The sequence below is a fragment of the Rhinopithecus bieti genome, unplaced genomic scaffold (assembly GCF_001698545.2).
Source record: "Rhinopithecus bieti isolate Rb0 unplaced genomic scaffold, ASM169854v2 scaffold_18142, whole genome shotgun sequence".
NCBI classification, from domain to species: domain Eukaryota; kingdom Metazoa; phylum Chordata; class Mammalia; order Primates; family Cercopithecidae; genus Rhinopithecus; species Rhinopithecus bieti.
The window spans coordinates 414,629-427,675 of record NW_016809248.1 but is presented as its reverse complement, the minus strand read 5'-3'; the positions used below and the strand labels follow the sequence as shown (position 1 = coordinate 427,675).

The window sequence follows — 13,047 nt, the reverse complement described above, 5'->3', positions numbered from 1 at the left end:
AAAAAAAAAAAAAAAAAAAAATCAGGTTTCATTTATCTTTACAAATGAAAATATAAATCACAACCAGTTAAACCTATTCTCTCAAGGCAACGGAAACCCAAATGCAAGCAGTTTAGAATAGAAGACTAATCAGAGGATAGAGAAGCTTTTAAGATCAAATTATTCAGAAGAACTAACTAAAGCAGCTATAATACTTAAATGTTATCTTGTATAATCTAATACATTTGAAAGATATTATCAATATTATACTGTTTTTCATAGGGTATTGAGTTATTTGGTACATTTTGTTTTTAAACAGTTTAAAATGTGTTAAAAGTAATAATCCTCGAAAACCAACACTTCTTTCTCAATGATTGGATGCCAGGATTATCTTCAAAGGTAAATGTAAATTTAAAGTCCTCTTTAAAATTGTTAGGACACTTAAAAAACTTGTATTAATATCAAACACCTGAAAATACAGGTTTGTGTAATTAAAAGCTCATTTTTGCCTTCCTATGAGGTTTCTGACTTCAGTAACAGAGCGAAATTCTTCAAGATAATCTTTAACCTCTTATAGAAACAGCCAGTGTAACTTGCCTTCTAATAAAACCTCAGCTCTCACATACACAAAGAATGGTGCGCAGCATAACCTAAAGCTGTGGATTGGGGAACAGAACAATAAAGAACTATCAGACAATGTATGTGGGAAGAAGAGAAACTGGAACCAAGCGGGTGGATACAATTGACGCCTTCAAACACAAGCTCTTGGAGGATGTCCCTTTCAAAAATCACCAGATTCTCTATTATTCGTGAGAAGTAGGGGAAAAAAGGGAAAATATTTTTAACTTACATAGATCTCTCCTCCTAAATAGTTCAAAATAGAGCCCAGCTGACACTGACTAACTAGTAGCAACTCAGATGATCTGTCTAATTCACAGCACAGTCTGAAGTTTGCCAAACATATCTCAGTAAAACTTGAAAGATGGCCCCAAAGTGCATTATCCTCTAATAAGCCTGTGGGAAGTGGAGCGTTCATTCTGCTTCCTGGGACAGACTTTTGTGGTAAGAATCAGAGCAGTATCAGATGACTGAATGGCATCAGTCAGGTGCCAGCAGAACCACAGAGGAGCAATGCTTCTAGACTTTGGGTTATAAATGCAGCCATGTTGTAGACAGATGTACCCAGGTACACCAACAACTTTCAAATGAGAGGTGAGCATCTGACTGGCATGACAGGCAGTGGACAGTCCCTAAACTGATTCATTAGGCACAAATGGGTGATCTGTCAGAGAATAATGACTTTTAGGACTTCTGTTCTCACTCTAATGCTTGATATTAATGACCTTTCAGGATGGTTGATATCACTGGAATTTCATCTGCCACAAAGAAAGAAAACCAGTACATGAATCAGTTTCTGGATGAGAGTAGAAAGCTGTCCCTGAAAAGGAAGTGAAATGACAGTTGTTGGAGAATAAGAACTAGTGTGGAACCAAAATATGCACTTATAAAACAAAACTCTCTTATTACCACTAAATTAAATCTAATGGGTTTTTTGGTTTGCATTTGTTTTTTAGTGATTTATTTTACTGGAGACAGCAATGTCCAGATGGCATGTTTAAGCTTGACCCAAAATTTCAATCTCTAAGCAACATATTCACTATAAAAAATAAAAAAGATCTGAAATCTGAAACAAAGCACTTTGAGTTTTACCAGGCCCTGTTTGTGATACATTAGATTGTCAGTGGAGGGTGCATTTCGCTAATCATTCATGGGACATAGATTGCTGTATGTCTGTAGCTTGCAAGACTCTGCTAAATGCTGCAATAGAGGACTTTATGGTCTAGGTCAGAGGATAGTAAACTTTTTCTATAAATGTCCAAGTAGTAAATATTTTAGGTTTTTCAGGCCAGATGGTAACCAATGCAAGTACTGAGCCATTGCAGCAAAATAAAGTAGCCTTAGACTATATACATATATATACATATATATGTATATATCAGTATTGCTGTTTTCCAGAAATATTTACTTATAAATGCTAAAGTTAGAATTTTGTATAATTTTTCTGGGTTACAAAATATTACTCCTTTGTTTTTTTAAAAAATTGTTTAGAAATGTAAAAACTATTCTTAGCTATCAGGCTGTACAAAAACAGACAGCAAACCAGATTTGGCCCATAGACTGTAGTTTGCTGCCCTCAGTCTAGGCTATAATAGATTAAATACAGTTGCTTTAAAGATACAAACAAAAGTTCTCTAGGTCTACAGGGATTAGAGAGAGTTCTTCTAGTTGAAAATTTCAAGAAGGAGATGACATTTGTGCTGACTTGAGGGATAGGATTTTCGTATAGGATGTGGTGATCCACATTGGAGCTTTTTTGAGAGTGAATGGAAACACTGTTAACGGTTATTCTAGGAAAGAGGTGTAAACCCTGGCTATCCCATGCAAATTGGGACATATGGTTATCCCAGGAGGGGGAGTCTAGAGTTACCATGATCAGGGAGCTCTGAGTGTGCCCAAGGACTGTGTATCATTGTGTGAAAAAGTCCAAATTGGTTAAAACACATTGAGAGGGAATAATGAGAGATACAGCTAGAAAGGTAGCCTGGGGCTTGAATTAGGATTGAGCTTGTAGGTTCTTAAACATGAAGCGAAGATATTTGGAAATTATTCAACAGGTAATGGAGAGGTCCTACAATTTTTTAAAACAGTAAACCGACATCATCACGTATCAGTAATATCAGTGATATGCAGACTGAATTGGATCAGGCAGAAACTGCTTGCAGAAGCCCAATTAAGAGACCATGGCAATAGTCTGAAGAGAGGATTAAAAACCCTGGACTGAGTCCAGGCAACACGAATAGAAAGAAAGCGGTGGATGAAAGACACATCAGAGAAAAGGAGTCAAGAGAACTTGTCAATTGAATATAAAAGATAGCTAAGAAAAAGGGAAAGTCAAAGGAAACTCCCAACACTTTAAGTCTGGGTGACTATAGGCATACATTATTTGGGGATTAGAGGTAGGAGGAAAGGGAAGTCTGCACATGCACATGTAATTGGAATCCTATTCTTATTCTTTTAATTTGGAAAATAGATATAAGGTAGCAATAGTAGTTCCATAGTTTAACTTTTGAAAACACTTTTATGCCAGGGAAACACAATCTGAGTAAAGTTTTGAGTGGTTCTCTGATAAATGGGGTGTGAGCAGCTTGTTTTGAAAAGTAGGACTTCGATTTGGAGGGAGGGTGAGGGAGAGAGTTGGGCAACTTTCTCTATAACTATTCTTTCTGTCTTCTTTCTGGGACCCAGTGGGATGCAGCCCATTTTTAGCTTAGTACAATGCTTCATAGTGCTTGCTGTGAAAGCAAAAATGAATCCACCTGAGGAAAAAGTCCAGTTATGACAAGCCTCTAGCTAGAACATGATTCAGATAATTTTCGTCCATGAGCTTAGATCACCCAGTTATCTCAATAGCTCTCTAGAGAGTTTTGAGAACTATCCCAATTAAAACCTTATTTTTTTCTTAAAAAAAAGAACTCATTTCCTAGAGAATATTTAGAATTGTGACAGATGCTCTGAAATCAAAAGAAAGAAACAGTGATAAGGAACTACAACTTCTAAACATTTGAATTGAGTTTCTGCTACTCTCCTTGACTCACAAAATGGTACCCAAGCTATATTTTGATTTGTTCACATTCAATTTTCCAGTAAGTTTCTAGGCACTAATTATTTTTTTAGAGAGAATATATCTGAGGAAAGGGAGAGAAGCAGATAAATTAATAGAAAAAATAGCAGGTAATTATAATTACCTGAAAGTACACACACACACACACACACACACACATACATACACACACACACACACACACACACACACAACCCTATTTAAAAACTTTTCTAAAACAATGAAGTGAATCAAGTTGCTACTGAAACAAATTTAGAAATACTAATGTCTACTCCTGGGGAGATTTGAATTCTCGGTTTATAATTTTCAGTTTGTTCAACAACCTTCCGTGGTTAAGTAAGACAAAATTAACCAGTCTGGCCATAGGGTATGGTCTGCCATTTTTCTAAAGCAGTGTACCAGGAAAACAAAGCAGATTTTAATATATTATTTTCTCTGGCCCCAGAATAGAATCTCTAAACAGCTTAAGGTGTGAATTATTGTGAATTATTAAGGTGTCCCATCGTGAAGAGAGACGGCTAGGGGAATAGTTGTGTGGGCACAGTGTAGTTCCTGATGCTTTAGTGTTTCCTTGGCACCAAAGAATAAAAAATAAATTATAGTGTAAAACCCTATATAGAACCAAAACACCAACTGATACTCATTCATTAGTGGAAGTAGTGAAAGAGTGAAGGTTTTACTTTTTAAAAAACTTCCGTTGGTCGCAGTGGCTCACGCCTGTAATCCCAGCACTGTGGGAGGCTGAGGTGAGCGGATCATGAGGTCAGGAGTGCGAGAGCAGCCTGGCCAATACGGTGAAACCTCATCTCTACTAAAAATACAAAAATTAGCGGGGCATGGTGGCATATGCCTGTAGTTCAAGCTGCTTAGGAGGCTGAGGCAGGAGAATCGCTTGAACCAGGGAGTCGGAGGTTGCAGTGAGCCGAGATCGCACTACTGCACTCCAGCCTGGGCAATAGAGCCAGACTCTGGCTCAACAAACAAACAAACAAACAAACAAACAAACACCTTCCATTTGGGATCTGCTTCTGCTCTGTCCTTGTGCTCTGTTCTTTGAAATTGGTAAGTTTATTTCATTGATCTTTCTAGATGTTTACCTCTACTTGTATTGACTATGTAGCATTATAAATACATAACCTTATGATAGTATGCAACATAAAGTCATTATGAATACAATTGTTCTCCCTTATTTGAAATTTCGCTTTCTGAGGTTTCAATTATCCGAGGTCATCTGTGGCCATCCATGATGCACAGAAAATATGAAGTAGGAAATTTTAGAAATAAATAATTTATGTCTTAAATTGCCCACTGTTCTGGATAGCATGATAAAATCTCATGCCATCAAACTCTGTCCCACCCAGCATGTGAATCATCTCTTTGTCCATGTATCCACGTTATCCAGGCCACCTATCCTCCCTTCCCATTTGCCACTTGTTAGCCATCTTACTTGTCAGATCGACTGTCCCAGTATCGCAATGCTTGTGTTCAAGTAACCCTGATTTTACTTCATAATGGCTCCAAGGCACAGGAGTAGTGATGCAGCATATTGTTATAATTATTCTATTTTATTATTAGTTATTGTTAATTTCTTCATTGTGCTTCATTTTTAAAGTAAACTGTTTCATAGGTCTGTATGTATAGGAAGAAACAGAATACAGGGTTTGGGGCCATCCGCAGTTTCAGGCATCCACTGGGGGTCTTAACATGTTTCCCTTGCGAATAAGGGGAGACTACTCTATGTGTTATAGTCCGTATTATTAGAAACGATACAAACATATAACATTATAGATATATAAGGACGGGATGGTGGGCCACCCTGGCTGGTGCTTCTGATGACATCCCTCTCTCCAGCTTCCTGGTAGTTATGATTACACACCAGGGCTTTGACAAATGCAAGATTTCTAATTAAAGCACATCTATGCTCTTGTTTTTTCTCTTTGAGTTTCTTACCTGCATGCATTTTCTATTAGGTGTTGAGGTATGTAACAACTGCTCTGACAGATTGAGAATCTGATATTAAGTAGGATGTGTAAGAATGCAGGTGAAACAGATACCCTACTCACACCCAAGCGCGTTTTTGCTTTCAATGGTTGTTAACCAAAAAAAAAAAAAAAAAAATCAAACTAGAGCACCTGCTTTCTTCTGTTGTTATTATCATCATTCTCATAATTCTTAAATCCTAATGAAAGTTAAAATTCCTGCGTTGAAACTAGATTTAAACAAATGATAGTTTGTTTCTGGTTTGCCCACAATTAACTTTCTTGATGAAAGATTGTTTCCTATTCTAAGGTAAAGAATTATAGAAATGTGTGTAGTTGATTTTAGATGTAGCTATTTTAAAACTTTGCAGAAAATTATAATCATATTAACATAACTCATAAGTTAAAAAGGGTTGGTGTTGGAGATCTAAATACTTGCCCCCTTCTTTAACAACCTCTTTCGTGTACCTTAAGTAAGCAAACTCACTTTACTACCCCTAATAGCCTAAAGATATTCTTAGGAATCTCTCAAGGTTATGTTTCTGAAAGCAATACAAGTATGACAGGCTTTATAAATGTGTGTTTGTTACTGTACAATTATTATTCATTACTTACCACTTCAAAAAATAAGTGTGTAACTTCAACCTGCCTGTGCTAAAAGATTAGGGTATATCTGTATGCCCTCAAGATCAAGAACTTTTACTATGAAAATTCTCATGTGCAACTTTTAATCCTGTCAAATGAGCTGATCTTTTTCTTTACTAAAGGAGTCCTCATTAAGTTTCAAATAAAGAATGACAGTATTGCTGCTCACTTTCAAGCCATACCTTTGACTTTCCAAGCCACTTATAAGCTAAACAAGATGTAATATTGGGGATAGAAAATACTTTAGTTGAAAACCTTGAGTATCCCTGCTGGATCCTGGCTTGGCTTCTGACCTTTAGCAAATCACAGACTCCCTGTGAGTCAGATTTCCTCTAAACCTACATTGCCAATATGTAGCTTACAGAAACAGCTAGAAAACTGATACTTTTGAGATATTTTATTTTGAATGCTTTATATATATTGTTACTGGAATAGTTATAACTCAACTCCCCATAGAAAGTTAATTTAGTCAATCTTTTATCTAATAATAGTACCCCTATCATGTGTATGTAGGAAGAAAATGGAGAAGAGGAGGGATGGAAAATGGGTATTTTATAACATGTGTGAAGGAGACATGAAGAGAAAAATCATAAAATCAAATAGCTTATATTACAATTTCAAATTAAAAATGGCTATCTGATGTTGGTATACTCTAATCTTTAAAAATATTTTACAAATAAATAAGAGAAAACAAATACTAAGAGTTCTGAAGGACATTCATTAATCATGGAACTATGACCCCTCCATGGCTGCTAATGTCTTTGCAGAAATCCATCTGATCTACCTTTCAAAATTATTGAATAAATATGCAATTATGAAATAGCATATCACTATTACTATATTTTTCTCTCTTCCTTCATTTTGTGCGGTAAACAGGAAGTCATTTGGGACCTCTTTTAATTATTTATTTCTTTTCTTGTCTTTAGGAGTTGTACAGATGTTCTGTGCTGTATGATCTTCCTACTGTGTATTGTTGGCTACATTGTTTTAGGACTTGTGGGTGAGTAAATACAGGTATAGAAAATATTTAACACTTGCTAATGTAATAACTAAGTCAGCGTCACATATTAAATATTAATTATTGTCTTCCAAAAGCCTTCCTATCATTGATTGTTGTCTTTCCTGGAGGAAATGTGCGTCACCAGGATTTATCAGGTAGCAGACAATAAAAAATGAACATGAAGCAGTTGAGTCAAAGGCAAGCCCAAATTACTTAAGTAAATGCAATTATAAAGAAAAAAAGAGAAAAGTTTGTGGTTCCTTTTTAATCATTGTTACTTTTGAAATTCTAATAAGCAACCAATTATGTTCATGTTGCTGTTTGCAAATAAGAACTAGGGCCTAGATCATTTTAGGTAATACTAATACATAAACTTTTCTTTTATAAGCAAATTAAAAGAAGGAACAATTATTAAGAATTTCACCAGATAATTCATTGACATACAAAAGTTCTAGTCTCTTTGCCCAAGAGACATCTAGCAAAGAGATGCCTTGTTATTTATTGTTAAGTTAAAGATTTTACTATGAAAGTGAAAATAAGAGAAGTATGGAGAGTCTTTATTTGAATTTTGTTTTGTTTTGTTTTGTTTTTTTGAGACACAGTCTCGCTGTGTCCCCAGGCTGGAGTGCAGTAGCACAGTCTCCGCTCACTGCAACCTCCAACTCCCTGGTTCAAGTGATTCTCCTGTCTCAGCCTCCCGAGTAGCTGGGATTACAGGCATGCACTACCATGCCCAGCTCATTTTTGTATTTTTTTTTTTTTAGTAGAAACAGGGTTTCACCATGTTGGCCAGGATGGTCTTGATTTCCTGACCTCATGATGTACCTGCCTTGGCCTCCCAAAGTGCTGGGATTACAGGCATGAGCCACCATGCCTGGCCTATTTGAATTTTTTTTAAACAACTACCAATGTTACTAGTATGAATATTTTCTGCAAAAAAAGAGGTTTCACAATTGTATATGAATGGATCAAACTTTTTTTCCCCCAGAGACTTAGGTTCTGTCCCTTAAATTCTGACTTAGGAAACTTTAATATGTTATTATTGGGGTAAAAGTTGTGAAAGTCAGATATTAGCTAGTACCAGTAATTAATGGCATGGAGTCAATGTGGATAGAATGTATTAGCAGAAAGAAAGTTATACCCTAACTGGGGAACAATGAAAAATATTTTGCCGTGCTCTTCAGTTTTTTCTTCTAATAAGAGAAATACTTTGAGAACACCAGTTGAAAGTCATTTCCAAAAGATAATCTCGATATTGCCATGCAAAAGCTACACAGAATTGGAGAATTCAAAAAATTAAGACAGGAAAATAGGGAGGGAGAGAAAAATAAAGGAGCCATTAAGTCACAGAAAGTAAATATATTTCTTCTAAATCTTCAGAACTTTTTCATTATTTCTTAAAGTGATTCAACTTCTAAACATTAATTGAGGTTGTAGTACAATATGTAATCTCCTAGAGTAAAGTATTATATAAATAAATTTTCTTACACAAATTTAGAATTTTGGTTTCTCTCACTTTGGAACCACATCTTTCTATATCTATGTTTTTTTTTTTTTTTTTTTTTTTTAACTTTTCATCATAGTAGAATTGAAATTTGTTACATAAGTGAAAGATTTGGAATCAGGTACATCTAGAGTTTCATCATTTTTTTGATGGTCTTGGGTTACTTACTCAACCTCAGTTTTCTTACCTGGAAAATATGGAAACATTACCCGCCTTTCAGGGCTGTTGTGAGGAGTAAATGAAATAATACCTAACTATACCAATAATGCTGCATAACAGTTCTGGGTAGTAGTTTGTTTGCTACCATTGTATAACTGAGTTGTCCTGAATTTTAATAAATTTCTTTTCAATATAATTTACAATATTATTGCCATGGCAACCCATAATTTGGGCTATTAAAGTTTGACTGCACAGAGGAACTTCACAAAGATTTCTTCCTGTGACCAGAATCTTTTCACTAGGAGACCTTATTCCTTCATCAAATAAGTCTCTCCTCTGTATCTCAAAGCCAGTCTAATGTAGTCCACAGAAAAATGCTTTGTGTCCTTATATAGAGTGGGAAAACCCACTGCCACTCTCCTGTAAACAAAACAGAGGAGTGTATGCCATTATTTTCTCTGGAGCAAGATAAGAAATTTGCCTTTCTTTTTCCCAGAACTCCAAATTCAGTTTGTAAATGTCTTAATTCACATAAGGAAATTGGCAGATAAATGTTGCTCAATAAAAAACTATGTTGAGTAGTAAATTAATTCAGTGATGTCTCCAGATTAATCCCAATGCCACTGATTAAAATGAGTGACTCACAAAATTCACTAAATATATATACTATTTTTCATCCCTGAACTATAAATAGCCTTACTGGCTTCGTTTCAAGATAAACTCAATTCTTTGATTATATCTAATGTTGGACTAAAAGAAGCACGAGGGGAAACTATGGCAGAGGTTACTAGAAGTGTGAAGGACTTTTTAACATGCAAGAATATATACCTTCATCTGAGCAAATATGATGCTAAGTCAGTTTCACTGATGTGTTATAGGTATTTTGGTGTCTTTTGCCAACTGTATTAGTGCCTTTGTAGACTTATCTATCATCCATGATCTTTTCATAAGGAAGTGTTTTCATGAAAGAGACATGTTTTTTTCTTGTTTTTACAAAATCTGCTGAGAGAAACTGTTATTTGCCCTTTATGCAGAATATGGCCAGGTAGGGTAATACTTCAGTACAACAGAGATACTTAATATTTGATTGATGAACAGCAGAACCTTTGTTCAAGTGGATGAAGTGGAGTCTGGGTAGAAGTAATCAAATCTTGAAAGATCAAACTAACCTTTATGATAATAACCCTCCTTTGTCCTACTTTGGTGATGATTACTATTCAATTATTGTACTAATTAGAAAAAATGAATATTTATTATGCAAATTATTCTTTGTTATACTTATTGCTGTCATTAAGTATATAATAATAGCACAATTTTAACATTCAATACATTTTTATGTCGAGGCGTGGTGCCCATGGCTCATACCTCTAACCCCAGCACTTCGGGAGGCCAAGACTGGCCAATAGCTTGAGCTCATGAGTTTGGGACCAGCCTGGGCAACATGGAGAATTCCTGTCCCTACAAGAAATACAAAAATTAGACAGGTGTTGTGGTGTGCTCCTGTAGTCTCAGCTACTTGGGAGGTTGAGGTGGGAGGATGGCTTCAGCCTGGAAGGCAGATGTTGCAGTGAGCTGAGATCACACCACTGCACTCCAGCCTGGGTGATAGAGCCAGACTTTGTCTCAAAAATAAATAAGTAAGTAAATAATTTTAATTTGTTTTCTTTTTAAGTTGATTACTCTTTGGGTGATTTAGTTCATTATTGTATTTACTTAGGAAGTGCTTGAAGTTACGATCCAAAGTTTGTTTTGGTTTTGCTTTTTTTAACCTTTCCCAGGGGTAATTATCTCTAGTAGCTGAGAAAGTAAGAAGTTAACAAGAAAGTTAATGCAAACAAGACCAGAACTCTGTCACCATGCTGTAAGAAACTCAAGCTCTGTGTAGCAGCTATGTGGAGGAGTCCGGGCCAACAGGCTCAGCTGGGCTCCCAGGAATAATTAGTGTCCACTATCAGCCCAGTTGGGTTTTCTGAAGCCCCAGTCCACACCTGACTGTATGAGAGATCCCAAGGGAGAATTAAGCCCTTCCCAAAATTCCTGACACCCCAAATCATGAGCAAAATAAAAATTTGTTGTATTAAGACAGCAAGTTTGGGGTGCAACAATAGATAAGCAGAACAAAATTTGGTACCTGGAAGTGGGATTCTGGTTTAACAAAACCTACAATACAGGCATTGGTTTTGAGACCAGGTGGTGTTCAGAAATCCAGTGGGTTTTGTGGAGGCTGCCAGTGAGTGTGAAAGAAAATGAGAAAGACGTGATTGGAAGCAGCGGGGAAGGGCACCTCACTATGTAGTGGTGAAAAGTCTGGCATCACTGTTGCTGTGGTAATGAGGGATGTAGGAAATGTACCTAATGAATTCAATGATCTAGATAAAGAAATCATCCTTAGGAGAGTAGCTAACTGCTGAGCCTTGTCCACACTTGGACCTGACTTAGGTGATGAGATCTAGACCTTAAGCCTGAGCCTGATGAGGTAATTGGATGAAGTTTCTGGGGATTTTGAGAGAAGATAAGTGTATTTACATTAGAAGGGAACATATTTTTTAAAAAAAGAAAAAAATACTGGGTAGAGGGTAGACTACGGTATCCTTAATACGTGGCTGCAAATTATTTGTCATTTTTCCCATTGAGAAGGAGGATCTGCAATCCTTTCCCCTTGAATACAGTCAGGCTTGTGATTGCTTCTTTAATAGAGAAATGAACCAAGCCAAAGCAGAGCAGTAAAGAGCCTTGACATGCAGGTAATTTATAGATCAGTAGAAAGGATTAAAGGAATTGCATCATGGCTTGAGTGGAGACAGTGGATCTGAAAATACCAAGTAGAGAAAGAAAGAAATTTACATAATTACACAAGGCTAAATTCTCATATTCAGCCTTAATCCTTCATAGAAAAAGGTAGAGAATAAACAAAATAGTTAATAATAAAGTAGTCAAAATTGACCTCATCATTTCTGATATTAAATTATATGTTCATTGTTTGGGGGCAATAATATAGTCACATCTATTTTTTCATTTATTACTTAAGGAAATCTAGCATATCACACTCTTTCCTGACGTAAAGTTTCCCAAAACACTAAGGAGGGAGCAACCTGATTTCCAATCTCTAGGTGGAGAGACTTTGTAGTGTTCTGGAGATCTGACATTTTGGTTGTGCCATTTAGTATCATTTCATAGTCCGTTGCTCATCTTAATCTTCCCACTACTGTAGTGGCTTCCCAATCCAAGACTACTGCTTTTTAAGTATTTCAGCAATATTCAAACATTGGTTCCCAAAGCATGACATGGGTCAGAATAGGTGCATTCAAACTGGCTTCTTGCTTGATCAGAACCAGCCCTTACTCTTAGGCGCCGCTTTTAAGCCTAGGACCCCAGCCCAGTCTCTTCCTCCATGGTAAGTTCCCTTTGAGGGTATTTTTATCTTTTTTGTCCAGCAAGCCTAGTTCAGGGTCAATCTGATCTATTCTAAATTAAAATCTCAGGGAGAAAAGTTTGACGTCTTATCTCTTCCTTCTCTTAAAGCGAATTGGTCTTCCTCTATCCCAATAAACATGAGGAAGGAAGAAAGCATATTTTCATAACTAAGAGAAGTCACTCAAGTGACCTTTTGAAGAACAAAGATAATTCCAAGATGACTTTTTAATTCTGCCCATACAAAGAAGCAGTGAACAGTTTCTCTTACTAATAAACACATAAATACACATTTTAAATTTAATTTAATTTTTTAGTTTTATGAGCTATGATTGACACATTTTTTAAAGTATATATTTAAGGTATACAACCTGGTATTTTAGTATATATATATCTTATGTAAAGATCTCCACAGTCAGGCTAACATATATATCACCTGACATAGTTACTTTTGTTTGTAAGTGAATGTTTGGAAAGAACAGTTAAGATATATTCTCTTAGCAAATTTCAAGAATAAAATACATTATTAACTATAGTCAATACTGTAAATCAGATCTATAGAACTGATTCATCTTATAACTGAAAGTTCATACTCTTTATCCATTATCTCCTAATTTCTCCCACACCCCCATATCCTGGCAACAACCGTTCTACTCTCTGCTTCTATGAGTTGGAGTATTTTAGATTT

The 13,047-nt window shown here is 35.9% G+C and overlaps 1 protein-coding gene across 3 annotated transcripts in view; it reads left to right on the top strand.

The window, feature by feature from the left end:
* Nucleotides 1–13,047, top strand: part of SLC44A5 (solute carrier family 44 member 5) — a 433,562-nt gene that overhangs the window by 328,546 nt on the left and 91,969 nt on the right. For all 3 annotated transcript variants that reach the window (XM_017888981.1, XM_017888980.1, XM_017888982.1), the window contains one exon: nucleotides 7,212–7,285. In XM_017888981.1, coding sequence (XP_017744470.1) covers nucleotides 7,212–7,285 — 74 coding nt within the window. The remainder of the gene's footprint in view (nucleotides 1–7,211; nucleotides 7,286–13,047) is intronic.